Below are 27145 nucleotides of genomic sequence, written 5' to 3' on the forward strand. Positions count from 1 at the left end.
CAGGAACAAGCCTGGAAGTCTTCCCCAGGCTGTTACACAAAGCCACACTGAATATTTGCAGCTGGATACCTTGTAGGGTGTTTCTTTGCTTCCTTTTCAATTCCACTTTTTGTTCTCTAAAGGCATGGAGCAGCTCAGCTGAGGTTCCCAGGAGCTGAAGGGCATATCCAAATTTTCTGCCTGTTCCTCAGAACGGCCAAAGGGCCTGGACACAACAGGCATCCTCAAGGCTTTCAGGGACTGATCTCAAGGACATGGCAGTGATGCCCAGCAAGAAATCCTGTAAATCCAATGGAGAAAAAATACTGGTCCAAGGACCTGGATGTGACTTTGGGTGGCTGGCACAGCCCTGAGGGAGCAGCTCAGCACAGGGACAGTGCTGTGTTAGGGAGGATTGACTTCTTTTGTGTTAGGTTTGATCTTGAAGGCTCTGCCTATTTGGGTTCTCCATGGTGAGGAATCAGCCACGGGATTATTGGGAGTTTGTGAGAGCATCTGCCAAGCCACAGGTCTCTTGGGAATACCTCAGGGATCAGACTCTCTCTGGTTGAGTTGGGCAGCTCCTGGTTTCAGCCTCTGCCACTTGGCAGGAGATGCTCCCTGTTCTCCCAGTGATCAGGTTTTCTTTCTGTAGGGGAACAAAGCCACAGCCCCAGAGCTGTGCAGGAGATGTGGGATGAAACCCCCCTGACAAAGCACATCTCAGCACCAGCAGGAGCAGGAGCAGGAGCCTTGGAGCTCAGCAGCTTTCATAAAAACAAGCCAAGCTGAAAAAAACACGCCATAAACTGAGGAAAAACTTCCTGCTGCCATCCTGGTCCTGTCCCCACCTAAGCCAGATCTCCTGCAAAGCCCCTCAGGAAAGTGTGGGAAACCTCCCCATGGCCCAGGTGAGGCTGGAGGCTGAAAGCCCAGCAACTGCTCCAGGATGAGATCAGCCCCAGCCCTGGAGCAGCTGGGTTTTCCCAGGGGAGGTGGAAGGCTGTAAAATGACCAGAGGGTTGATATTACATTTACATATATCTCTCTATGTCTATATTCACACACACATGTTCATATGTGTCTGTATATATACGTACACGTGTACACACACACCATAGACACACTATGCATAGATCTGCCTTCTGCCACTATTTATAAGGGTTTGATTCATCAGAAAAACAAACTTACCAACAGAGATCTTCCTTGATTCATCAAAAAAACCCTAGATTTGCCAACTGAGATCTTCCTTGATTAATCAGAAAAAACCAAATTTGCCGATGCCGACCTTCCGACCTCCACTTAAACTCAGCAAATAAAGAAGCCTAAACCCTCTACGCTTTTTGTTTTCCTGGTTGCATAAAGGCACTTTCTGATGATGTGAAGCAGCGGTTCATAAAAAAAAAACCTCTGTAACTGCAAGGATTCCCATCACATCTGTAGCAAGGGCTACACAGGCACCGGTAGGATGCAGTGTCACTGCTCGCTCCTGCTCCGGAGGGTTGGAGCAGATCTGCTTTTTGCTTCGACGCAGAGGAACAAAAGATGAAACCTTCAGTGCTGGGCCGTTCTTAGGGCTCTCTGGGTGAGACAGTCGCCGTGTTCCCGCCCCATTACCTGATGTGGGTGCCAGCCCCTGGCTTGCAGCATCCAACAACGTCTTCATGATGCCCTGCAGGAGCACCCGCCAATCCAGGCAGGACGCTGTGCCGTGAAGGTCCGCGCAATGTGTCAGTTGTTCTCATATCAGGGGATCGGAAATTAATTTGATTAAGGGTATTTAGTAATTAAACGCCGCCTGACCTGCAGCCCTCAAGCCTTGCCGTGCAGGAGGGCGGCTGCTCGTGCCAGCCTGACCTCCCTCCTGAGCCACCAGCAGCTCCACGTCCCACCACAGCGCGTTGTCCATCCCTGCTGGGGGCTCCGGTGGTGACCCAAGGGGTGGGAGGTGCAGGGGGGTTGCTGTTACTCACTGGAGGTTCCTGTTACTCACTGGAGGTTCCCAGCTGGAGAACACATTGGAAACAGGGAAGAAATGTCTTTTGTTAACGCCTTGGAAGACAGCACTAGACTGGTCTGAAACTCCTTTTCTCTCTCTCGATTTCCACACAAAAACTGTGCCTGTGCCCAGCGAAACGAACGCAAGGTAACGCCAAAAACCAGAGACAAACCAAAATAACCCCCCCACACTTATGCTGCCCCCTCACCTCTTCCACAAAGTTATATCCACACAGACGTCTTCCCGTCCTTACTGCTGGAGCTGCCCTTCTCCAAGGAGGCCTTGGGTTTAGCACCTTGTTTCTCCTGGGCGGTGTTGGCCCTGTTCTGCTCCACCACCGTGCCCCCCGAGGCGGGACTGCTGGTCCTGGAGGGCTGGGTGTTGGCCTGGGTGCTGCTGTAGCTCTGGAACGCGATGTCCAACTGCTCCTGGGCCACCCGCAGGTGCTTGTGAAGGGTGGACAAATCCGCCGGGAGGTTCTCGTCCGGGCTGGTGCACTGCTGCTCCTGGGCCACGTTGGCCAAGTTCTGCTCGTGGGCCATCAGGCTGTTGGGGATCTTGGTGGACTTCTCCGACTTCACCACCAGGTTGTACTCGGGGGGGCAGGAGATGTTCTTTGGGTAGGCGTAGTTGTAGGGCGGCTGCCTGAAGCTGTTGATCTTCCGGTTGCGGATGGCGTCGCGGATGGTCCCGAAGCCCAGGTGGAACATCTCACACATGTTCAGCAGCAGGCACAGGCAGCTCACCACGTACATCACCAGGAGGAAGATGGTCTTCTCCGTCGGCCGGGACACGAAGCAGTCCACGGTGTGAGGGCAGGGCACCCTGTTGCAGACGTAATACGCCTCCACCTCGAAGCCGTAGAGCAAATACTGCCCTATCAAAAAGCAAACCTCGAAGGAAGCCCTGGTGAGCAGCTGGAAGACGTAGATCTTCATCAGTCCCTCCTGCTGGATGCGCCTCCTCCCGTCGTGCTTCTGCGGCTCCTTGCTCTTGGGCTTGGCTTTGGCCTTCTCGTGCTCCGCCGTGTCGTCGGAGATCATGGGCTCCTCCTCGTCGGCCTCCATCGCGTCCTCCATGTTGCGCACGGCCTGCCAGTTCAGGGCAAACTGCTTCTTCTTCTTGAACCCCTTGAACTTCTTCTCCTCCTCGGCCGAGCGGGCGATCCTGTGGATGGCGTAGCCCAGGTACATGACGGAAGGGGTGGAGATCACGATGATCTGGAAGACCCAGAACCTGACGTGCGACAGCGGCGCGAAGGCGTCGTAGCAGACGTTGTCGCAGCCCGGCTGCTTCGTGTTGCAGGTGAACTTGCTCTGCTCATCGGAGTAGATGGACTCGCCCCCCACCGCGGTCAGGACGATGCGGAACACGATGAGCACGGTGAGCCAGACCTTCCCCACGAAGGTGGAGTGATTGTGAATCTCTTCTAGCAGGCGGGTGAGGAAGCTCCAGCTCATGTTGGTCATAAGGGCTACTCAGTTATAACCTGCAGGAAAAGGGGGGGGGGGGGAAATAAAAGCCACGGTTTTGTGAGGTCACGTCTTGTGTCAGCCACGGGGTGGCCAGAAGGAGCAGGGCAGGGATTGTCCCCTCCTGGGATGGGCACTGCTGAGGCCACACCTCAAATCCTGGGGGCAGTTTTGGGACCTTCATGACAAGAAAGACATTGAGGGGCTGGAGCGTGTCCAGGGAAGGGAATGGAGCTGGGAAGGGGCTGGAGCACCAGGAATGGCTGAGGGAGCTGAGGGAGCTCAGCCTGGAGAAAAGGAGGCTCAGGCAGGACCTTCTCCCTCCCTACAACTCCCTGACAGGATGGGGGAGCAAGGTGGAGGTCAGGCTCTGCTCCCAGATAGCAATTGGAAAAGACAAGAGGAAATTGCCTCAATTTGCACCAGGGGCAGTGTTCCACTCCAGATTTTAAACCATAAGCTGCCCAGAGAGGTTACATTTTATTAAAGACTTTTAAAAAGCCCTTTGGTTTCCTATAACCTCAAATTAGCCTCTGGACAAAGAGTCACACACTCTTCTCCAAGAGAAGTTCTTTTCATTTAGTGAGAAAAAACAAGATATTTTGGCAAAAGGTTTTACAGGAGGAAAATACAACCAAGAAAAAAATATTTCTTTTCCAACCTAAATGATTCTGTGGGATAAACTCACTCGCACAACATGGGTTCAAGGGCTGAAAGCAGGAGCAGAGGGTGTTGCCCACATCACAGAGACTTGCACTGCTGCAATATCCTTCATTAGCAAACCCAGAAAAATGCAAAGAATCAGCGAAAGAATGGGAATATTTATGTTTACAGGCCGATGGCCCTTTTAAGTACCTTTTGAAAATAAACAAAACAAAACAAAACTTTAATCAAATGCAGATTGTTTCAAAAATAAACCTTGAAAAAGCTTTCAAGAGAAACCCGTACATTTATTAGGAGACCTGCACAGCTGGGGAGGAAAAGCTTGTAATAACCATTCTGTGTTTAGCTTAACTTGCAGTGGGACCTCAGCTCAAGCTCCTTGGGTGACCCCAGGCATCACTAAAGACGGGAGGCTTTTTACTGCTTGACTGGCACAGCCCTGACAGATGCCTGGAGGTGAGAGTGACAGGGAAAATATCATGGACCTAGAGAGCACTGGAAGGAGGGAAGAGAGAGGGAAGAGAGAGGGAAGAGAGAGGGAAGAGAGAGGGAAGAGAAAGGGAAGAGAGAGGGAAGAGAGAGGGAAGAGAGAGGGAAGAGAGAGGGAAGAGAAGGGGCTGTTGTCCATGTGTGGAAAGAGTGTGGACATCAAACCTAACCCTCCATGCTGGGTGAGCATGGCTGAGTGAGGATGAAGACCTAAGGTGGGGAAATGATCATAGAATCACAGAATCCTGTAATTTTTTGGATTGGAAGGGATTTTAAAGATCATGTAGTTCCAAGCCCCTGCCCTGGGCAGGAACACCTTCAACTAGACCAGGTTGCTCCAAGCCCCGTCCAACCTTGCTTGATGATGCCACGAGTCAAGAGCGAGGTCCCAGCTTGGCTTTGCACCACTGGAGATACAAAATTGTGGGGTTTCCATGGTCCAAACCCAGGCTTTGATCCCGCTGCCCGTGCCAGGCACAGCGTGGGAGCAGCCACAGGCACAGCCCCACACGGGAGAGGGAAGGGAAACGTGCCTCGCTCTGTTCTCCACACCAAGCCTTCCTGGAATGTGGCTTTGCTTTAGGACAGGAGCCAAGCAGGGCTGCTTTGCCCCAGGAGGCAGCACAGTCCCAGCCTCGAGATGCAGCGAAATTCCTGTGCTGTCGAGGGCTCTCGAGAGCAGCAGATGGAATTTTCTAACCCTGCTATTTCCAGATCAAACGAATCCCCTGCGAACCCAAACCCCCGAGTCTTCACACGCCGGGCTGGGCCTGCGGGAGCTCTGCAGATGGTGTTGTTCCTGTCCTGCAGCTGGAGAAACTGAGGCAGGGAGAACTTCTGGGTAATAAGCCAGGAGAAGAGGTGGGGAAGTTCTCCTCTCCGCCCTCAGCTTGCCTGGTGAAGAACAACAGCCCCCAAAGCTGCCGGGACCAGAATCCCCATCTCCTGCCCCAAAAGTGATGCCTTGGACCCAACGATCACCATAGAAACACTGTGCAGGTGAACGTGGAAAGCAACCCCCACGGAGCTATTTAATGAGGAATTTGGGTTTATTTAGGGGTGAAATGGGAAAAAACATCCCCTTTGAGTGCCTGTTTTTGTTTCTTTGCAGTGGGTACACCCTGAAGTGTCTTTAACCCTTTCCCTGTTGTGTTCACATTCAAATATGGGCAAAATGGGGCGTTATATGATTTGTAGGATTAACCCAGGCACTCAGCCAGGCTCCAGCTGACAGGGGGGCTGGGAAGGGAAGACCCTGCTGGGTGTTGGACACCGAGGTCTGCCCGAGGACACATCAGCTTCACCTGCTCAGCCCCCACCAGCTCCCACCTGCACCCCCAACTAACTGCAAACCCCAAATCATCCCTAAAGATGCACTTCAAATGTCCTGTAGGGCAGTTCATTCAGAATTCAGGGCTCACCTAAAGGGTTTCTGAGGTTTATACTGAGGATAATTTACCATTTTATGAGTGTTACTCACAGACACGATTCCCAAAGCTCCAACTCACCTCCCAGCAGCTGTTTGATGGGGCTGGGAGGGTCTGACTGAGGTAATGATGGCTTTTGGAGTAAATATTCAAGTTTTGAACTGGTTGTTAACAAAGCACCCACTGTCTCCTCTGGGAGACACATTTTAGAAAGGAGTCCCTGACAGCTCCCAAACTTTCTGAGCCAAGGAAAAGGAAAGAAATTGGTAGATAACACAAGTGGAGGGTTGTTGCTTTGGGAAGACCATCTCTGGCCACCAGCCACCAGCTCGAGGTGCTGGTCCTGCCCACTGACACTGCAGCTCAGCCCTCTGTGCACATCTGGATCTGCAGGAACATCTGCAGGAAGCAGCCACGAGCTGTTCCTGTGCCCCTGGGACCCCTCTGCGTGGGATCACACCTGGATGTCACACTCCTGTGTGCCCACCCACCCTCCTGGCGTCGGATCTGAGAGCGGGAGCTGAAGAAAACAAGTTAAAACCCCTCCTACAATCAGTTAGTTCAGTTGAACTTCCAGTGCTTTTTGTGGCTCACTGGCTACAAAGACCACACTAAGAGATTTCAATGCCTTTAATTGCTTGAGTGGGGTCTAGTGCACTGTGATAATCTGGGATCAATTATATGGCAAACAAGCTTCCAAGGAAAGATTTGTTCTCAGTGCTGATAGATAGGATGCTACTAGGAAAAAGACTGTCTTTTCTCTTCACAGTGCCAACTAGAAAATCAGAGAAAATGGATTTTTACTTCTTTCCACGAGATCTAATTCCTTCATGCAGTGGGAAAGTTACACAGTCTGGGGAAAAAAAACCCCAAACCTGTGTGGATCTGCAGCAGGTAGATGGATTGGATTAGGTGATTCATGAAGCTCATTATCTACCAAAGAAATGACCCATCGTCCCTCTGGCTTTGAAATCCATTCATTCAACCATCCATCTTCACACGTCACCTCCAGATTAGGTGACACACAGGGCACAAGTTTCACTCCAAGACAGCAGCACAGCAGGAACTGGACTGCTCAAACCACCAGAAACACCTAAAGTAGCCAAAATTAATTGTAGCCAGGTACAGGAATGAGCCCTTGAATCCACATTCTCATCGCAGTGACTTCCCAAAACCCGCTGATCCCCTCTAACGCAATCACAGGCACAACTGTTAGACCCGGGCAAAAAAACTTTTAAAACCTGAGTTTAAAGTAAGCCGAAGGGAGAAAAGAAATTACCCCGCGCTAGCTGGACGCCTTTCCTTTCTGCGCGGTTGCTTAAACCGCGGGGAAAACAATGAGGAGGGAGGGAAAAAAAAAAAAAAATCTACTTACAGAGACATGGTGCTTCCCGCGGTGGCTCCACCGACATTCCCGTGCCTTGCCCCAGATAAACTCCCGCTGCCGCGGTCCAGCCCCGCCCCAGCGGCTGGAAAGAGCAGCTCCGGGGAAGTTTTTAATGTTGCTGTCAGACCCCGCCTCTGTGGCATCCATCCCCCGGCCGGGAGGTCCTGCCCGACCCCCGGGCACGACCCCACCGCGGATCCCGGCGCTTCCCTCCCCTCGCCGAGGCTGGGGAGGAGAAGGAGGGAAGGCGCTGTATAAATAACACCGGGGGAAGAAGAGAGGGGAGGCATTGGTTTTAAATCCAAACAAGCCGCCGGGGCTGGCTTTAGGAACGCTGCCTGGAATTCCGCCGCCGAGCTCTGGAGCTCGGTTGGGAGTAAATTAATAGCATCGGCTTGTGGCGCTGGTAACAGATTTGTAAGACAGAGAGCGTGACTAATAGGGAACATGTGGAAAACACGCTTTGGCAAAGGTTCCTTGGTTGTTGGGGGCGAAAAAATAACAAGAAAAAAAAAAAAAAGAAAGAGGGAAGGCTCACTAGCGGGAAAAACCGCCCTGGAGCTGCTGCTTTGCTGCTCCCCCAGGCAAGGCTGTCCCTGGAAGAGGTGGTGCTCCTCTGTCCAGGCTGGTGGCTGGAGCAGAGAGCAGGTGAAGGGTGGGGAAGGGGGTCTGAGCACACACTGAGTCTTTCTGGCTTCTTTGCAGGAGCAACGATTAGCAAGAAGTGGGATGGGAGTACACGGGAAGCCTAAGCCAGGTGGTTTTCAAGAAGAAAACCTCCATCCTGGTGCTCCAAGGAGCACCTCTCGTCCCTGCTCCATCCGTGGGGAGCTTTGGCATTGCCATCCCAGCAGGGTCATGGGCTCTGGGTGTCTGCTGAGATGGAAATGGGGAGTCAAGGCAGGAGGTCCATCCAAGGGATGGAGAAGGAAGCCACAGCAGCAGCCAAGGCATGGAAAGGATCAGATCCAGTCCCTGAGGGAACAAAGCACGGGAAGATGTTTAGATGCATTTCATTTAAGGGGAAGGTTGGGAACCACATGGTTTACAGGAACTTTCATCCCTGGTCCTGACAAAGCAGGATATTCATCCTGCTGTCAGACCTCTGGTTTCCCAAAGAGCTTGAACGGACGTGGAAGGGCAATTCCTGCTCACTGGAGCATCTGGAACCCACAGCCCTCAAGGCTTTAAGTTATAAACTAATTACTCACCGACAGCGATAGGTTATATACTAATTACTCATACACAGTGGTAAGTTAATTCACTGCTTGGAATTAGTCATCTGAGATGGGCAAGTGGAAAAGCCCTGTCAGCTAAGTCAGGTGCAGGGGAAACCACATCCTTGTGGGAATAAGCCACACCAGGGAAACCAAGTTTTGGGAGGCATTTTGGGGAAATAAGCATCTAAAGGAGTTAAATTATCACAATTTATCACAAGCCTGGCTTCATGCTTCAGCTGCAGCACACGGCACTGCAACAACCTGCACTCTCAAAGCACAGAGGGAGCTGGTTTCAGAGGAGAGCACCAGGGCTGGAGAGCTCCAAAAACCCCCAGCCTCCCTGGAGATCTCCCATTGGGATCCTTTTGGGAGGGTGAAAACATGCACAGGCTGAGGCCACATTATCCCTGCGTGTTGCTGGGGTTGGGTTTGGCCTCCAGCACGCTGGGACAGGGGTCTCCTTCCCCTCATGGTCCTTCAAGTCTGGGCACAGTGTGGTGGGTGTCACCTCGTGGTCACCTCCAGAGGGGCCACTGGATGGTCTCTGGGTGCATCCCCCACAAGGAGGGACCCCACAGCTTCCAGCACAGGTCCCACCACCTCCTAAAAAACCAGCCCTGTGAGATCCATCGAGCCTGAGGGGCGGCCACCAAGGTCTCAGTCCCATCAAAGAGCTGTGATGAAACTCCCACCCGCTCCAGCCGGTGCAGGACGGAGCTGTGGGGAAGTATTATTAGTTATTTAAAAATAACCAGCTGAGAACAACTTCCAGGCTCTGCAGGACTTCAGGCAGCAGCTCAGAGATAAAAGGCAGCTCGGCGTGGTCCCAGTCCCGTGGGTCTCACAGATTTTCCAGGCCCTTTGCTTTCCGACCGTGTGGGTTTATTTACAAACGCAGCAACTGCTGCCTGGTGGAAGTTTTTTGGGGGCATCTGCGCTCCAGGCAAGCCAGGCAACATCTGCTCCTGCTCCAGCTGAGGCCCAGCCTCTCCAGCCACCCCAGTGGCAGGGACTGAGTGGTTCCCACCACCAAACCATCACCCAGGGAAGGAGGCAGAAGGCTGGAGGCAGAGCCATAAATGAATGTACAGGGAAAACCCACCCCTGCAGCATCCCATGCCCTCAATTTAATGCTTGGCATGGAGAAAAGGGGAATAAAAGAGAGCAGACAGAGGGGAAAAGATGTGATGAAGCCTTGTATAATCCCAGCTGCTGCTGCTGGGAGTCACCTCTGCAGGTCACCTCTCCCCCAGGCACCGTTTGTGTTTCAGAGCAGGGATCTATACATATTTATTTAAATGTCCCATTGAAATAAATAAGTGCTGTCACAAATGATAATGAGACCTGGTGTAACATCTCCCTGCTGCGTCAGTGCTGAGCAGGGACCATAATTGTCCACTCTGAGCACAAACCTCCAAAGCCCTGCACTGGGTTGTGCTGACAGCTCATTTTCTTCTCTGATTTTCCCCTTCTGGATATTTATTTGTTCACCTTTTAAGCTAAATGAAATGAAGACACATTTTGCAAATGATAAGCCTGTTTTTTTAAAACGTGACCCAGGAAGCAGCATCACTGACTTGGGATAAATGTCACAAAACCGAAATAAATTAAGGATGTCAGGTTTTACCTTATTGGAAATTGTCAGATTTGAGGTTTTGAGGTGACAGAATTTCGTGCCTGAGAAGCAAAAATACTTGAACACCACAAGCAAGGGCAAATGCTGAAGGAAATCTTATTTTAAATCTTATCTTTTCCTCTTGGATTAACTTCAGTAACCTTTTCTCCCTGACTCTCAGATGTGGGATGCAGGACAAATCCTCACCCTTGGTGGCTGTGGGTGCCATCCACTTTGTGAGGGACAGTGTGGCAAAGGCCCTGCTAAAAAAGGAATACTGGACTTGGAAAATACTGTCATCTTTTGCACAGTCTTAAAGTTCACTGAACTGTGTTATTTATTTGATATTTGTAGTGGCTCATTCCCAGGCAGTCCTTGGTTGACAGAACCAGGTAAACCTGCAGAGAATACCTGCAGAGGGGACCTTAAAGATCCTGTAGTTCCAACCCTGGATGTCCCAGGGATCTGCCCTCTGCCCAGGAGCTGCAGAGCAGAGACAGGAGGGAGAAGGTGGGAATAACCCCAGTGCTGCTCAATTCAACCATCCCAGCCAAGGACTTCCAGGCTCCCTTTCCATCCCACCACACTCCCAATTTAACGCAGGAAAACATCTCTTCCTCCTTCACACAGAGCTCTGGAGGTTCTCTAAGACTTGGGACCAATCAGGGCTCCCATCCCCAGAACTCAGCCAAAACTTTTAACTCTCCTAAAAACCCAATTTACAGGCAGCAGAAAAAGCTGTGCCAGGGGCTGTTGCTAAAATCTGCTCCATCACAAACCTCTGTGAGGACCTTTCAGGACAGAGGTGACAACAATCCCAGTGCAAACATGTCGTCTGGGTGACAGAGAGACAAGGGCTCTTCCTGTTCACCCTCAGGTTGATCTTTGTCCTGTTGGATGAACCCAGGAAGGTTTTGGTCTGGATCAGGATGATGTGGTTGGTCTCTGGCTCTTTTGCAAGAGAAAATCTGATCTCACACCTCTTTCCAAAGCCTGTGGGGATTTTGGCTGCAAAATAAAGGCTGTTTGGGCAGGAGGTGAAGGCTGTTTTCTTTTGTCCACTCTGCAAATGTAAACTCGGAATTTCCATGAAATTTGGGCCATGGTTGTGCCTCAGTTAGCCCAGAAGGTAGGTCAGGACATGGAATTTCTGTGAAGTTTGCATTGGTTTCTGCCTGGAGCAAAAAGCCAACGCTTTTAGCAGAAAGAATAACAGTTCTGCTGGAAAACAGGGAAAGGTTTCCTTTGGATATCGCTGACTGATAGGTAAAAGCACTTCACTTCAAAAACGACAAAAAAATTAATCTGATATGGTTAAAAACAATAAGATCTAAATTCCAAAGCACAAAAAGACCAGAGGAAGCATTTAAACCTGGGCTGGAGAGCAGAAGGGATTTATTCCAGCCCTTCCCAGCTGCAAATTTCGCTGTGATGGACACATTCCTGAGGTAAATTTCAGTGTGGAGAAAAAACACCTCTTTTTTTTTTTCAGAGGGGAACCTTTCTGATGAAGTTTTCAAAAGTGGTGAGATGACACAAAGGAGGCCCTGGAAGGTGGCAAGAAGGGACTCACGGGGAGCCCCGGGACGTGGCTCAGCAAAGCCCTTTTATAGCACTTTTTTCCCCTCGTGTCTATTCCTGGTCCAAAGAAAATATTCTGCCTCAATAGCCAGGGGTCAAATGGTGCAATTATTCCCCTTCTCTATTTGCTTCCCTTTCCTGAAGTAGCTGGAGGAGGGATGGGAATGAAAGGCCATGTCCAACCCCGCCCGTCGGGGTCACCCCCGGCGTTAGCGCTGCCCACCTTCCTCCTGCAAACCCATCCTGGCTCCCTGAGCTCTCATAACAGGAAGCAATAAACTTTCCAGCCTGTGAAGCCAAGCCAGGCTTGACTTGCTCCAGACTTTCCTGAACTCGTACAAAAAGAGTGACAAAAAAATAAAATAAAATAAAATAATAAATTCAATTAAAACCAGAGGAAATCCGTCCCCGTGCAAAGGTCACGGCACGTCGTCTCCTCCCGCCCTGCTCCGTGTGGACATTCCTCCATCCACAGTTCACCCAGCAGAGGTGCCTTAATGCAGGCAGGGGCAGGGGAAAAAGGTCAAGGGTGCATGGGAAATGTTGGAGAATGCTGGGAAAAAAAGGGCAAACAGACACGGTTTTGGCCGCTCCAGAAAGGTGTGGGTTGGTTTGGGGTTTTTTTTCCCTTTTTCCCTAACACCTGTGGATGGGCAGAGATGGTGTGTGGGGAGGGAGCTTGGAAGAGCCCCAGGAAAAGGGGGCAGGAGAGGTTGGAAGCTCAGCCACGGCTTCTGGGCTCCATTCAGGACCTGCTGGGTGAGGTCCCTGACCGTTGCCAAGCGGATAAAAGGAACATTTTCCCCTATTTTTCAGCTGCATGAAAACCATATTCCCAATGTCAGTGCAGGAAGAGGGAAGGGGGTGGGAGCAGCCAGAAAGGCCTTAGGCAGAGCTTGAGGGTAAAGACAGCAACGCCCCAAAGTGGAGGTGGAACAATTTTGTCCTCTGGATCCACACAAACAAAGCACAAGGAGGATGTGGAGCTGCTGGAGCAGGTCCAGAGGAGGTCACGGAGATGCTCCAAGGGCTGGAGCCCCTCTGCTCTGGAGCCAGGCTGGGAGAGCTGGGGGTGCTCACCTGGAGAAGAGAAGGCTCCAGGGAGACCTGAGAGCCCCTTGCAGGGCCTAAAGGAGGCTTAGAAAAGAGGGAGAGGGATATTTTATATGGGCAGATTGTGACAGGACAAGGGAAATGATTCTAATTAATCAGGGACACCTTCCACCAGCCCAGGTTGCTCCAAGCCCCGTCCAACCTGGCCTTGGACACTTCCAGGGATGGGGCAGCCACAGGTTGCTTCTCTGGGCAACCTGTGCCAGGGCCTCATCACCCACACAGGGAAGAATTTCATCCCAATATCTGATTTAACCTTGTCCTCTGTCATTTTAAAGCCGTTCCCCCTTGTCCTGTCACTCCAAAGTCCCTCTCCCGCTCTCTTGGAGTCCCAGTGGGCACTGGAAGGGGCTCTAAGGTCTCCCTGAAGCCTTCTTTTCTCCAGGCTGAACAATCCCAGTTCTCTCAGCCCTTTCTCATAGGAGAGGTGCTCCATCCCTCTGATCATCCTTGTGACCTTCCTCTGGTGTCCCAATCCCACCATCCAGCACTTTGGAAAGTGCTCTGCTTGCAGGACCTGAGGTGAAGCTCAGGCAGCAGAACTTGGAAGATAAGACAAAATCTTATCTGCCCCATGGTATGCAAAACACCAAGCCTCTCTGAGAATCCCAACATTTATTCCTGGGACATCTGTTTCCCAATATTTTGGCTTTGGAGAAGCCTCTGACTTGCCAGGTCAGATGGAGCCATAAGAGTGAGGCTGCTCCATGATCCGAGTGTTGTGCAAATGGGACAAGGGCTGGGGACAGCTGCCAAACCCTCCCTCCACCACAGGAGCCCATCCCTGTCCCAGATAAACTCTGCTGCAGAGCTGCCAACCCAAATCCCCCAAACACCCTCCTCAGCTCAGCCCTGGAAACCAGACCCCCCTGCAAAAAAACCAACATCAACTTCAAAAGGATACTGAAGACAACAAGAAGTTGCCCAGAGAGGTTGTCACTCCCCATCCCTGGAGGAGTTCCAGGTTGGATGGGGCTTGGAGCAACCTGGGATAGTGGAAAGTGTCCCTGCCCGTGGCAGGGGGTTGGAACTGGATGAGTTTTAAGGTCCCTCCCAACCCAAACCATTCCATGATTCTATGAAGGCAAGAGAGAAAATGCCACAGCAAAGGTTCCAGAGACTGAGATGTCTCTTTATGGCCCATCTCCCCATTATTAATTAGATCTAAACATAATTAAAAGGGAAAAGAGAGAGAAGACTCGAACGGGATAAATGAGAAAGCAAAAGGGCGGGATGTGCTCCTGCCAACTGTTCTTAGACAACAGAGAAAACAGAAAATAAAGGAAAAAAAAGGAAACATTATTACTCCAAGTGCTTTCCTATCCTTCTGGCCGGGATCCCAGCACCAGCAGGGATACTCCTACCCTGCTCACCCAAATATTCCCATACACCAGCATCACCAGCAACTGTGAACTGTAAAACCCTCTAATAAATTACCCCGTAGGTGATTATGCACAGATTTAATTACAGAGCCGTATTTTCATGCAGAACAGAGGAGGATGAGGGAGGAGTGCCCGGAGCAGTGCCTGGGTGAGGGGTACGGTACCTTCCCGGAGCCCTGGGATGGAGCATCGGCGGAGCCTGGACGGTCTGATCCAAAGGGAGCACGGGCTGGGAAAGGGATGGGAGCCTTCCTGGATGTGTTTATATAGGTGGTGTGTCCCCCCCCTCCCCGCTGATGCTGGAGAGGTCACAGCTCCTGCCTCACCTCTGGAGCCACCGGGTGCCCCGAGCCAAGAAGGGAGACCACGTGTCTGCTCATCCCCAAAGCGTGCAGGGCTGGAAGGGGTGGGATCAGTGTCCCTCTGTCCCCTCTGGAGATACTGAGATGGAACAGGTGCCCCCAGGCTGGCAGCCAGGTGGGATTGGAGCCAGTCCCACCTGGCCCTGGGCCATGATGGAAGCAAAGTTTGGCTCTGAGATGTGCAGTGCTGGAGGTTCGAGCCCTCAGGTTTCCAGTGGAGCACTGGCAGCACCTTCTGCACCCCCTCCACCATGCTGGGCATGGGCACAGACCTGCCTGTCTGCCAGGCTGGGCAACCAACTGTCCAAACCCTACATTGGCACCACCAAACCCTACACCACACCATTAAACCCTACAATGGCACCACCAAATCCTCCACCACACCATTAAACCCTACACTGCACCACCAAACCCTACACCACACCATTAAACCCTCCACCACACCATTAAACCCTACACCACACCATTAAACCCTACACCACACCACCAAACCCTACACTGCACCACCAAACCCTACACCACACCATTAAACCCTACACCACACCACCAAATCCCACACCATATCACCAAACCCTACACCACACCATTAAACCCTAGATAGGCACCATCAAACCTGAACCAGCACCACCAAACCCCACACCAGTACCACCAACATCTACACCACATCACCCAAACTACACCACCACTGCCAAACCTACACCAGCACCACCAAAACCTACACCAGCAACGCCAAACCCCACAGCACCAACACCAAAACCTACACCCGCATCACCAAAATCTACTCCAGTACCACCAAACCAACAGCAGCATCACAAAAACCTACACCAGCACCCCCAAACCCTCTAACAGCACCAAACCTATACCAGCACCATCAAACCCTTCACCACACTACCAAACCCTACACCAGCACCCCCAAACCCTCTAACAATGCCAAACCTACACCAGCACCCCCAAACCCTCTAACAGCACCAAACCTATACCAGCACCATCAAACCCTTCACCACACTACCAAACCCTACACCAGCACCTCCAAACCCTCTAACAGCACCAAACCTATACCAGCACCATCAAACCCTTCACCACACCACCAAACCCTACACCAGCACCCCCAAACCCTCTAACAGCACCAAATCTATACCAGCACCCCCAAACCCTCTAACAGCACCAAACCTACACCAGCACCACCAAACCCTACATCACACCACCAAACCCTACATCAGCCCCCACCAAAACCTACCCCACACTGGTTCTGTCCCTGCTACCCCGCAGCCAGGAGGTCTGGGCACCCTCAGAGGACCATTATGGGATGGCACCTTCCTCCCTGTAGCATTTCCCCCTCCCCAGACAGGATCCATCGTGTGGCCCCACTGCAGGAATGCACGATCCCTTAGAGCCTGAATCCTTAATGACTCTGTGCAGGTCACAGAGTCAGAATCACAGATTCCTTAGGGTTGGAAGGGGCCTCTGGAGATCATCCAGTCCAACCTCCTCCCAAAGCAGAGTCACCTGGAGCAGATGAAACGGGAACTCGCCCAGGTGGGTTTGGGATGTCTCCAGAGACTCCACGCCCTCCCTGGGCATCTGTTCCAGGGCTCTGCCACCCTCAATGTAAAGAAGCTCTCCCTTCCACGTTGAGGTGGAACTTCTTGTGGTTTAGTTTATGGCATTGCTCCTCATCCTGCCCAAAAAAGGTCCCCAGTCCTGAGGTGAACAGCCCCGCTCGCTGCCCCTCCTGAAGCAGCAGCAGGTTGTGCCCCCACATGAGCACACACTCTCTGCTTCCCAACAGGCTGCTCCAGGGAACGAGCAGCCATAAAAAGCTGGAGAGAAGAAAGGATAATACAGAATCCAGCTGTGAAAACAAGGGCTGAGTCCCTGCGGGCCCACAACCTCCCTCGGCCAGCGCGCGGGAAAACCGGCGCCAGCGCCGATCCCTCTCCCCGCGTCCTTCCCGCCGAGGTTTGGTCATGAATGAGCTCGTTGAGGCGGAAGGGGAAGGAAGGAGGATGTGGGAGGAGGAGGTGGACAGCCCTTCCCTGCCTGTGACACAGCTCGTGGCTGTGGGACTGAGCCAGCAGAGCCTGGGGCTGATGCACACCCCGAGACCGGAGGGCAGCGAGGTGAGGTTCCTCTCTCTCTTTGCTCATACAAGTGGCTGGTCCTGAAGGCAGGGATCTTCCCAGGGGAGAGTACCACATGCAGGTTTTCCCAGAGAAATGAGCAGCTCAGGTGAGTCCTGCCCTGCTCACACCAAACCCTCCACCAGCCCGGGGATTTGGAGGGGCTCCTGCTGCCAGGGCAGGTACCCCTGGCACCACCAGGCCCGTGTTTTTGGATGGTTCCCAAGCAGGGATGCCTGAAGCTCCACTGTGAGGCTGGGGATGGGACACAGAGGATGTTACAGCTGTGGTTTAATTCACAAAAATACTAAAATCCCCCCATGACATGCAGAAAGGCCCTTCCCAGGCTCCCAGTCTCTCGCTCACATTTCTTCCACGCTTTCTGTCAGCCCAGAGCTGGTTCAGCTTCCTCTGCTAAGCTAAAAAAGACATAGAAAATCCTGTGGAAAGAGGGTATTTCAGAAAAAAGCCCTGATTCTCCTTCACTTTGTGGTAAATTCACCGTTAAAAATGTCAAGTCAGGGGCTCTGGCCTCAGCCAGTTTTTGGGACACATCTAAGTTTGCTGCTGCTCAGCTGAGGTCCATCCTCTCTGCTGTGGTGGCCACTGGCTGGACACCCAGCCCACTACATTCTGGTATTCCAGGAAACCCCTGGAGAATTTTCTGGGGTGAAAAGCTGCAATTAGTGACCCTGCCTGAGCTCAGCCGTTACCAGGAGCTGAGGAAGGAAGATGAAGTGGTGGGAGGCTCTTCTTGAAAGTTCACTCTTTCCATCTCCGGTTCTTTCCCTCCCTTCCTCTCCAAGTCATCCTCCCTTTACCCTCCAGACACAAATAATTAAGAAACCACACCACCATCTGTGCTTCTGAGAAATGTTAAGAAGCAACAAGTTAAGGAACATGAACCAAACCCCCAAATTATGTTCTGCAGCGCTGCAGCTCCTCTGGAGCTCGTGTTGGTGCTGCTCAGCCAACTCTCTGCTGTTTCCAGGGTGTCTCCAGGCAGAAATGAGCAGGAGACCCCTACTCCCACCTCTTCTAAAGGTAAGAGCACAAGGAAGATGTGTTTTTGCCTTCTCTGGAGCAGTGAGAGTCCTGCAAACCATGAGCCCTGATCAGCAGCACCACACACAGCCCTGTGATGGAGGGTGGACAAGACATGGTGAAGGAAGGGACTTGCCTGCTGGGAGATAATATCCAAACCAGGCCCAGGACGTGCCATGAGGGTCTCTCCCATGGCACTGCCACCCTGTCCCACGTGGGACTTGACCCCAGCCAGCTGCATTGTTGCCTCCTTAGATGTGCCTCCCCTGCCCTGACAAACTGTCAGGGCATCTCCCTGCCACGATCCCAGGCTCCACTTTGTGTCCATCCCTATGGTTGGCCCCAAAAAGAAGCAGGCCTTCTCCTGGCACCCCTGGTGCCACATCCCACCACCCTCAGGATGCAGATCCAGACCCTGGCCAGCCCTCGTCCTGCTGTCCATTCAAAAAGTCCTCACTCCACCCATTTCAAAAATCCAGCTGACCAAGTGGGATTTCTCCTTTGGCCAGAGCCCTTCTTTTCTGCTCTTTAGTTAATTGCCAAGAATTTCCAAGACCTGGTGGAAAATTAGAGAAGCAAAGCCACCCCTGCCTTGGAGCACAGTGGTTTCATTTCCTGCCAGCCACCCTCTGTCAGGCACTGAGAGCAAAATACTCCAGGCCTTTCCAACCCCTAAATCACCCTGTTGAACTCGTAATGGGGGGTGGCTGAACTACACCTAGTTCCACCTATTGAAATGAGGGGAACAGGCTCCATCCCACAGGAACTGACCCCTCTGCTGTCCCTGATGCCGCTGGAAGTGCTGATGACATGAATTTCCAGAGGCATTTGCTGAGGTTGGAGCCAGTGCAGAGTTGGGGGTGGAGGGTTTGTGAGCTCGAGGGGGTGGAGATGGGATGTGGGGAAACTCAACCCCAGGGAGAAGCCAAGGGGGAATTTTGGTTTTGCTGAAGAATTAGCTCTGCCAGACTAATCATGGAATCATAGGATCATTAAGGTTGGAAAAGATCCCTAAGATCATTGAGTCCAGCTGTTATCCCAGCACTGCCCTGTTCACCACTAAACCATGTCCCCAAGTGCCACATCCACACACTTTTTGGACACTTCCAGGGATGGTGACTCCACAACTGCAGCCTGTTGCAGTGCCTGATCACCCTTGCAATGAAGAAATTTTCCCTAATATCCAAACCAAACCTCCCTTGGTGCAAATTGAGGGGATTTCCTCTTGTCCTTTCCACTTGTTAGCTGGGAGTAGAGCCTGACAACCCCCTGGCTCTCACCTCCGTTCAAGAAGTTGTGGAGAGTGAGAAGGTCCCCCCTGAGCCTCCTTTTCTCCAGGCTGAGCCCCCCCAGCTCCCTCAGCTGCTCCTGCTGCTCCAGAACCTTCCTCAGCTCCATTCCCTTCCCTGTACACGCTCCAGCCCCTCAGTGTCCTTCTTGTCATGAGGGGCCCAAAACTGGACACAGAATTCAAGGTGTGGCCTCACCAGTGCCCAGCACAGGGGGACAACCCCTGCCCTGGACTGAACAAGGGGTTTGTTGGCTGGTTGTCCAGGGTGCTCTGCACATCAGCTCATCTGTTCCAGCCATAGAATCAGAGAGCATCTCGGATTGGAAGGGATCTGCAAGGAGCATCAAGTCCAACTCACTTCACTCATCACTGAAGCCCTGGATCCAAAAACACCTGACGTGGGCACTGGGCTTGACAGGACCAAGAAACGGGGTCACCTTGGGGGTCACCCATCATTCTGTCACATGCAGCTCAGAATTCCAGTGCCTGCCCAGATTTCTGCCCAGCTCCCAGCTTCTGGAATTTCAGGCGCTTTCACCCGCGATCTGGGGAATGACCGATTTTATCCTCTTTCATGAAACATCTCCATTAATCTAAGCAAGAGAAGGGGAACTGGGGACGTGCACTGGAAGGGGCTGGGTGAAAGCTGCTTCCCTGGGCAGGTCTGTTTTTGAAGAGCAATTACGGGCAGGGAAGACCAAATCCCCGCATTCCTCGGCGAAGGAATCCGGATGATGTCACCTCCTGCCTGGTGGCAGGAGCTGTTCCTGCCCACCACGGCTCCCTCCAGGCAGCCCCTGCCTTTCCTCCAAATATTTGTGTTGGCTGGTTTGTTGGAAGCTTCCCACGACAAGGAATAACAGCAGGATGGGCTCTCCTACTGTACCAGCACGTTGACAGGGGCCACGGGTTAATGGGGATTCAAGTGTGTCAGCCAAAATTTCACTGCCAGTAGCAGAAGTGTGTGTGTGTGGGGGGGGGTTGCTGTTGGTTTTGTATCTTTTTTTTTTGTTCTTTTTTAAATCTGTGTGGTGCAGTGCAGGCTGAGAGATATCAGAAATCTCCTAAAATAGAAGGCTCCCTGCTCCACTAAACCACTTGGAACCAAATCCCCTCGATTTTCCAGCTCGTGCATGGAGACTGGAGGCTCAGAGATGTGCCCCAATCCTGTGGCTTTCTCTCCCTTCCTTCCTATTAGGATACACCTAGTAGGATATATCTACTGGGATAAAGCTACTAGGATGCTTAAAGCAAATCAGGATCTTTCCTAACCAACTGGCCTGGAATAAAATGCCCTTTTGCCTGGAAGGGGAGTCCCAGTAGATGTTTCTAGGAAAAGGGTTGCAGGGGTATGGAGCAACTGTGGGGTGATGTGGAGGAAGGAACATGTGCCATGGTCTCCTCAAAGTGAGAAGATCTCTCCTGGCATCCTCCAAGACTGGTTTTAAGGCATTTGGGTGGGATTTAGATACCTAAACTGGGGTGTTCAACCCTCCCCGGAAGCAGCATCTTCCCTCTGAGGGTGGTGAGGCCCTGGCCCAGGTTGCCCAGAGAAGCTGTGGCTGCCCCTGGATCCCTGGAAGTGTCCAAGGCCAGGTTGGACAGGTCTTGGAGCAACCTGGGATGGTGGGAGGTGTCCCTGTCCATGGCAGGGAATTGGAACAGGATAATTTTCAAGGTCCCTTCCGACCAAAACCATTTTGTGATTGTAAGATTCCATATTCTGTGATCTGCCTGACCTCCCAGGGCTGGTCTGGGACTCAGCTCAGCTTCCAGCTCTCCTCTCCACTCTAAAACTCTCCACGTGCTCTCAGGAACCAGGAGAGCAGAACCACACCCTGTCCAAGATGTGTCATCCCCCTGCAACTCTTTCCTGCTAGTTCACATCTTTAACCACTCTTAAAAACACCCACCCCACACCAAGGTGCTGCTAAATCACCTGCTTCTCCTCATCTCCTGTGATGCTGGAGGAGGGAAGGTGGACACAACCAGAGGGATCAGGAGCTGATTGTAAAGTAGGTGTCTGATGGATAAAGACCTTCTTTATCCTCCAAGACAACCCACTGCTGGCACATGAGGAAGTTTCACACTCTCAGACCTTGGGAGAGGAGTAATCCTGCCCTTCAGTGGAAAAAGAGCAGCAGGAGGGTGTTTTTTGTGAGATGCTCGTGAGGTTCGATCCCTCCAAACCCCACAGGTCTCACCGAGCCCCTGATTTTACCAAAACCTGGGTCGTGCCACTGAGATCCCTCAAAGACACAGGGAGAGGAGTGATGGGGTGTGTTTTTAACACCAGCTTTGCCCCATATCCGTGTGGGTGAGCAGGTTTGGGTAATTAAAGAAGCACATTTAAGCAACTGCTTGCTTTCCCAAGGTGCTGCCTCTTGCAGCTGCTGATCCTCTTGCTCTGCCCGGCTGTGAGCACAGACAGGAGCCCCAGGCACCACGGTCTGTCCCTCCCAGTGCCAGATGTGACCTTCACTGGCACGATGGATCCCTAAACCCGGATGGATCCCACCATGCTGAGGGATGAAATCATCTCTCCTTCCCCACGGGGGACTTCAGGCTGCAGCGACCTCCCAAAGCCAGGCATTTTGCAGCAGCCCCAGCCCTAAATCAACCCTTCTCCTTAATTAGCACGGGACTTTCATCAGTGCTCTGTTGTTTTTTAAGCTCTGGTGATAAAAGGTTTCAGTGAATATTTCAAACCGTGCATAAACTCCACCCTGCCAACATAAACACCATAAAAAGCACTCCCTATAAATCTGAGCTCACCCTCTCTACTTGCTAATAAAATCCTCTGGAATGGCTCAAAAAGTGCCAGGAGTCTCTGCAGCCACGAGATCCGGGAGACAGGGACTAAAGCTTGCAAGAAGGGAGCTGCCCGGAGCAGAGTTTGCTCCTCACCCTCCCACCTCGGGATCTCCGGGAGAGCTCCGCTCCCGGAGGATTAAATAAACGAGCTCCACCCCCACACGTGTCCTGGCCGGCACATGAAGCCTGCAGACACGGAATTTCTTGCAGAAAGCTGCCCTTCTGCCTCGGCTAAATCCCTCTCCTCCTGTTTTCCAGGGCATTCCCTCTCTGCTGTCACAGCCAGGAGTAAGGTTATCCCATAAAACCAGCTCCGGGAGCGCCCCACTGACCCCACAGCTCAGGGCTGACACAGGAGAGCAAATCCTGCTTTTGCCACTGGAGTTGTCCCTGATCTGCAGGCACAAACAGCCTTGGCCAAACCTCACAGCAGCCCCGAGAGCCGAGGGAGGTCTGGAGCAGCCCCCAGGCAGGGACCAGCCCCAGCTCTGGTCATTTTGTTACGGGTCCTGCCCCCTAAAAGACCAGCACGAGCCACCTCCCAGGCCGGGGCCAAAGCAGAGGGCACAGCCGTCCCCCTGCTCTCCCAAAATCGCGGTGACACGCGGTCCATCTCCCCACCCCGGGGCTGTCGGGAGAGCTTTGCTCTCCAGCTGGAGCTCCTCACCTCTCCGCTCCCACCGGGATGCCAGGCGGGTCTCCACGCCCCAGACAGAGCCGTGGGATGCCTCACTCTCCACCAAACCCGCGTTCCTCACTCCGTGCCACATCCATGCTCGGCACACCTCCGGCTCCATCCAAGCAGGCGCGGGAGCCGCGGCTGAGCTCACCCGTCTCCCTCCGGCCCCGCCGCACGGAAAACGCTTTGTCTGGGAATTCTGCAGCCCGAGAGCCACCACCTCCCACCAAGCCAAGCCAAACCAAGCATGCAACACAGCCCCACTGCCAGGCAGCCTCCCTCCAGTGCCCTTGGAGAAGCGGCGGCAGGAGCGGCTCCTCCCGGCCGGCTGCTCCGGCAGCTGGAGCATCACACGATCCAGCGGCTCTCCCTGGAGCCCCGGCACAGCTAATGGGTTGTGACATCTGGGATGACCCTAAACACCTACCAAACCCAGCGTGGAGTGTCCCTCACACAGCCCCTGGGGGCTGAGGTCAGCACAGGGCCCCGGCCCTGGCGCTCTCCCCTTTTTCCGGGAGATCCAACCACAAACCCCCGGGAGAAGCCACGGCTCTCCAAATGAGGCTGTTTCCAAAGGGAGGGGTTGCTTTGCGATGCCCGTGGCATCATCTTTTCCCCCCCTCTCCTCCCCTCCTCTTCTCCAGCGTCTCATCCTTTTTGTCAGCCTTGATCTGTTCTGACTCGGAACTCTCCAGAGCCGGGGCTGGCTCAGCATCCCCCCGGGAGCCACGAGGTGCTCCCGCGTCCCACCGATCAGCAGAGGAGAGCAAAAGGGCTGCTCTCGTGCTGCACAAAGGCCCCGGGGCGACCTGGCAGTGCTCGCACAGGCCACGGGGTCACCGAAAACACAGCCAGAGCCGGGGAGACATCGCCTGCTCTTGCATCATGTCACTGGAGAGCGGCTCCTCCCCGGGGCAGGGGGGGGGGGGGAAGGCAGGGGGAGCTGCCTGCCCTGGAAAGGAAACCAGGACATTCATTCCTTAGCGAACCTGGTTAACTGTTTCTGTCTGCGAGCGCAGAGGAAAGGGCTGGGCAGAGCACTGAGCGAACCCATTGTCCCCGGCAGGAAAAAAAAAAAAAAAAAAAAAAAAAGGGACGATAAAAACGCACCTGGAGGAATTTGGCTCGGGCTGATGTTTGAACCGGCTTCAGGTTTCCGAAGCAGAGGCTTCTGGATGCACGGCAGGGTTGAATTAACTCTGTGTTGATCCAGAGGAGGGATTTAAGCACCCAAAGTTGCTCAAGGCAGGGCTGGAGCTGGAAGTGATGCCTCACCCCGGGCGGTTTGGCCACAGTGAGGGATAAACCACATTTCTGGGCTGTTTTCCCATGGTTTTGTCCACGTACATCCCGCCGGTGGGCTCACATGTGCCATCAGTGGCTCGTTGCCTCACTGGCCTCCACCCTGTGCTTGAAAGGCCCCTCACACAAGGCAGACACTGGTTCAGCTCCAGGCTCAACTCGTGTTCAGGAGGGAATTAAAAAGGGCCAGAAATAACATCTTTGGGAGATGCCAAGATCCCTCCATCCTTGCTCTGTCGAAAGGGACCTCATCTCTGAGGAAACGGGGGTGATCTGTGTCAATCCACCCTGAAAAGAGGCTCTTGGGACCACCCTGCCCCCTGCAGAGGTGCCACCCTGTCACCCCCACTGCTCCCAGCTGGCGCTGGCATCTCCCAGGGATGAGGCTGTTGAGTGTCATTAATGATGTGGGTGATGGGACCGAGCTTGGGGCCAGTCCCCCTCGGGGGGAGCAGTGGAGAGATGGGGGGGTGTGTTGGGGGTTCTCAGCAGACAGCTCAAAAACACACCAGGACAGGACAAGATGCAGCCAGGAAAAAATTCAAGTGGCTATGAAATAAGTCTCCCAGACAAACAGTGGCACAGGGAGCTGGTGGGATCTTCACCTTGGAGACAACACGGCTGGACAGGACTCCGGGCAGCTCCATCCAACATCAGAGCTGGCCTTGCTCCCTGAACTGAGGTGCCTTCAACCTCTGCTGAAGGGTTCTCAGCCCTGAGCTCCCCACCTTGCTCAGCATCTCCCACATCTCCACATCCACCGGGAAAAGCTGCCGCCCTCCCCAAGAGGATGGAAAAGAAAAGTCAGAACACGGAGGAGGGCGTGCAGCTCTTGGAGGAGCTCTGCTGACCTGCTCAAGGGCTTGGCTCGTCCTTGTGAAGTCACCTCATTCCTTAGGGACAGCTCAGGGCACACCTGAGGCTGGGACAGGAGATCCCCACCTTCTGAGGGTGCAGCCAGAGCAGTGAGGGGACAACCCACAGCACCAAAAAAAAAGGCCGAGGCAGGGAGAGAAACAAACTGCTCCAGCAAAGTTAGAGGTGGAATAGCAATTTATATTCATTTATAGGATGGGGCTCCTCATTTTCCTTCCATTTTCCCCGTCTTCTGCTTCTGCAGCCCCAGGTTGCAGCGATGATGTGCAGAAGTCCCACACAAGCTCCCTTATTTTCCCTTTTCCTGGCACCGAGGAGCAGGAACCACGTGGATTTACATGGTTGCTCACCACGACTTCCAAGAAACAAATCGGGTCAAAGGGAGCTGTGCAGCCTTAAAAATGACCCCTGGGCTGGTTGGATGAACACTGGGTGGAAGAATTCCAAACAAGCCCGGAATTACAGGAGAGGAGAGTCCTGGGCAGCGCTGGGACCTGCAGGAATAGCGCTCCATCTCCACAGTGGATTGCTGGGCAAGGAGGGGTTTCCTTCTTACACACACTGATAAAAAAAAGTCTCCTGGTATTTTGGTCTTGGACAAGACCCAGGGATTGTCTCAGAAATAGCTCTCAGAGCTCGCAGGAGGAGCACAAGGCTCAGATTCCCCATCAGCCTCATCCCCCTTTCTCCCGTTCCCACCCGCCAGTGACTCACTGGAGCTGGGTTAGGATGGATTTCCTTCCTCCAGCTTCCTAAGGAGGCTTTGGACACAGGACAGGTTGCCCTCCTGTGGCATTCCAAGGTAATCTGGGGGAAAGGAGATGATGTCTGTAGCCTCCTAAGACTCTTTGTGTCCCTCAGGTTGGGGTATGGGGTTGTTTACTCAGCCTCCCACCAGGAGAGGACACGACACTCTCCCATTAAGCACAGCTCAAATTAATTAATTAAGCCAAGCTCCTGTGCTTGGGATGGATGGAAAGAGCATTTTGGGATGGGAGGAGATGGAGCTTCCAGCAGGGGAGAGAGAAATGCCTGCTCAGGCATGACCAAGGACGCCTCAGGAGCTCCTTCCAGCCCCCCCTTTCCTGAAAACCCTTTGGACAAATGCTGGTTGCACCCACGTTTGCAGAGGTCTGGAGGTAGAAGGGACACAGCTCAGGGTCACCCATTAACCCCAAGGAAGATCTTAGAGATTTAAACAGGATGGGACTAATAAAGGTGACAAAAATGCAGCAGCATCTCCACATGGAGCTCTTCTCAGGACTTTGAGGTGTGGATGGGGGATGCACATTGGAGATCCCACTCCAGAAGAGCATCCTGGGTGTTCAGTAGCCAAGAGGAGAGTTCTCCCTCAAGGAAGGGCTGGTTGGCCAAGAAGAGGAGGCCACCAAGGAGCAGGTGCAGCTCCCACTGGTGGTGATGCTCCCTGTGCCTCGGTTTCCCTGGCTGACAGGAGGGAACACATCCTTTGTGAGGTGTTTTTGGATGTGGGCATGAAAAGCGTGGAAAGTCTGTTTTAAAAACAATCCAAAAGCACCTCACAGAGAAGATCAGTGGATCTTTTGTCCATGGGTTAGAGGCAGCAACTGCAAATCCACATCTTCTGCTGGGATGAGCTCCTGTGTCCAGAGTCCTCCTTAAAGACCAGCTTGTGATGCAGGAGCAAAGGGATCTAAGCTGCTGATCCCAAAGGAAGCAGGATGCAGACCCAAAGACTTGCAGAAACCTCAGAAATGTAACCCAGGACTAGCAGGAAAACCAGACCCTGAAGTATCTTCCTCTCCCCACCTCTGGTGGTCTGAGAGGGAAGAAGGTTTGGGGCAGGGAGAGGCCAGGAGGTCCCAGAGCACAGAGGGGTTTCACAGGATCCCAGAATGGTTTGGGTTGGAAAAGACCATTAGGATCATCTCATTCCAACCCCTTGCCATGGGCAGGGACACCTCCCACCATCCCAGGTTGCTCCAGCCTGGCCTTGGACACTTCCAGGGATCCAGGGGCAGCTTCTCTGGACAACCTGTTCCAGGGCCTCCCCACCCTCCCAGCCAAGAATTCCTTCCTTTTTCCACGAGGAAAAAGCTAAACCACCGGCAGCTTAATCCCAAACTCCCAGGAGCTGGATTTGCAGTGCCCTGGGTGCTGGGGGATGATTTACACCGACCAAGAGCACAAACTGCTGCCAAATAGGGATGTTGAGGCTCTCACCAGCGGCAGGAAAGGCAGGACACGAATATCAAGTCACAACAAGCACATTTCCCACCCAAAACGACGGGAAAAGGGCAGAAAATGAGGAGCAGGGTGGGAGCAGAGCGGGGTTGAAGCAGAGGGAGGGG

The 27145-nt window shown here is 53.0% G+C and overlaps 1 protein-coding gene across 3 annotated transcripts in view; it reads right to left on the bottom strand.

Moving 5' to 3' along the window:
* Nucleotides 1-1007: 1007 nt before the first annotated feature.
* The window catches only part of GJC2 (gap junction protein gamma 2), a 28672-nt gene continuing 2534 nt past the window's right edge, over nucleotides 1008-27145 (bottom strand). For 2 of the 3 annotated variants that reach the window (XM_032682691.1, XM_032682699.1), the window contains exon 2: nucleotides 1008-3467. In XM_032682691.1, coding sequence (XP_032538582.1) covers nucleotides 2200-3447 — 1248 coding nt within the window. In that variant the 5' untranslated portion in view covers nucleotides 3448-3467 and the 3' untranslated portion in view covers nucleotides 1008-2199. Of the gene's footprint in view, nucleotides 3468-7404; nucleotides 7631-27145 lie in introns of those variants that run through there. The other variant, XM_032682709.1, reaches the window with a different exon arrangement.

The sequence above is a fragment of the Chiroxiphia lanceolata genome, chromosome 1 (assembly GCF_009829145.1).
Source record: "Chiroxiphia lanceolata isolate bChiLan1 chromosome 1, bChiLan1.pri, whole genome shotgun sequence".
Taxonomy (NCBI): Eukaryota; Metazoa; Chordata; class Aves; order Passeriformes; family Pipridae; genus Chiroxiphia; species Chiroxiphia lanceolata.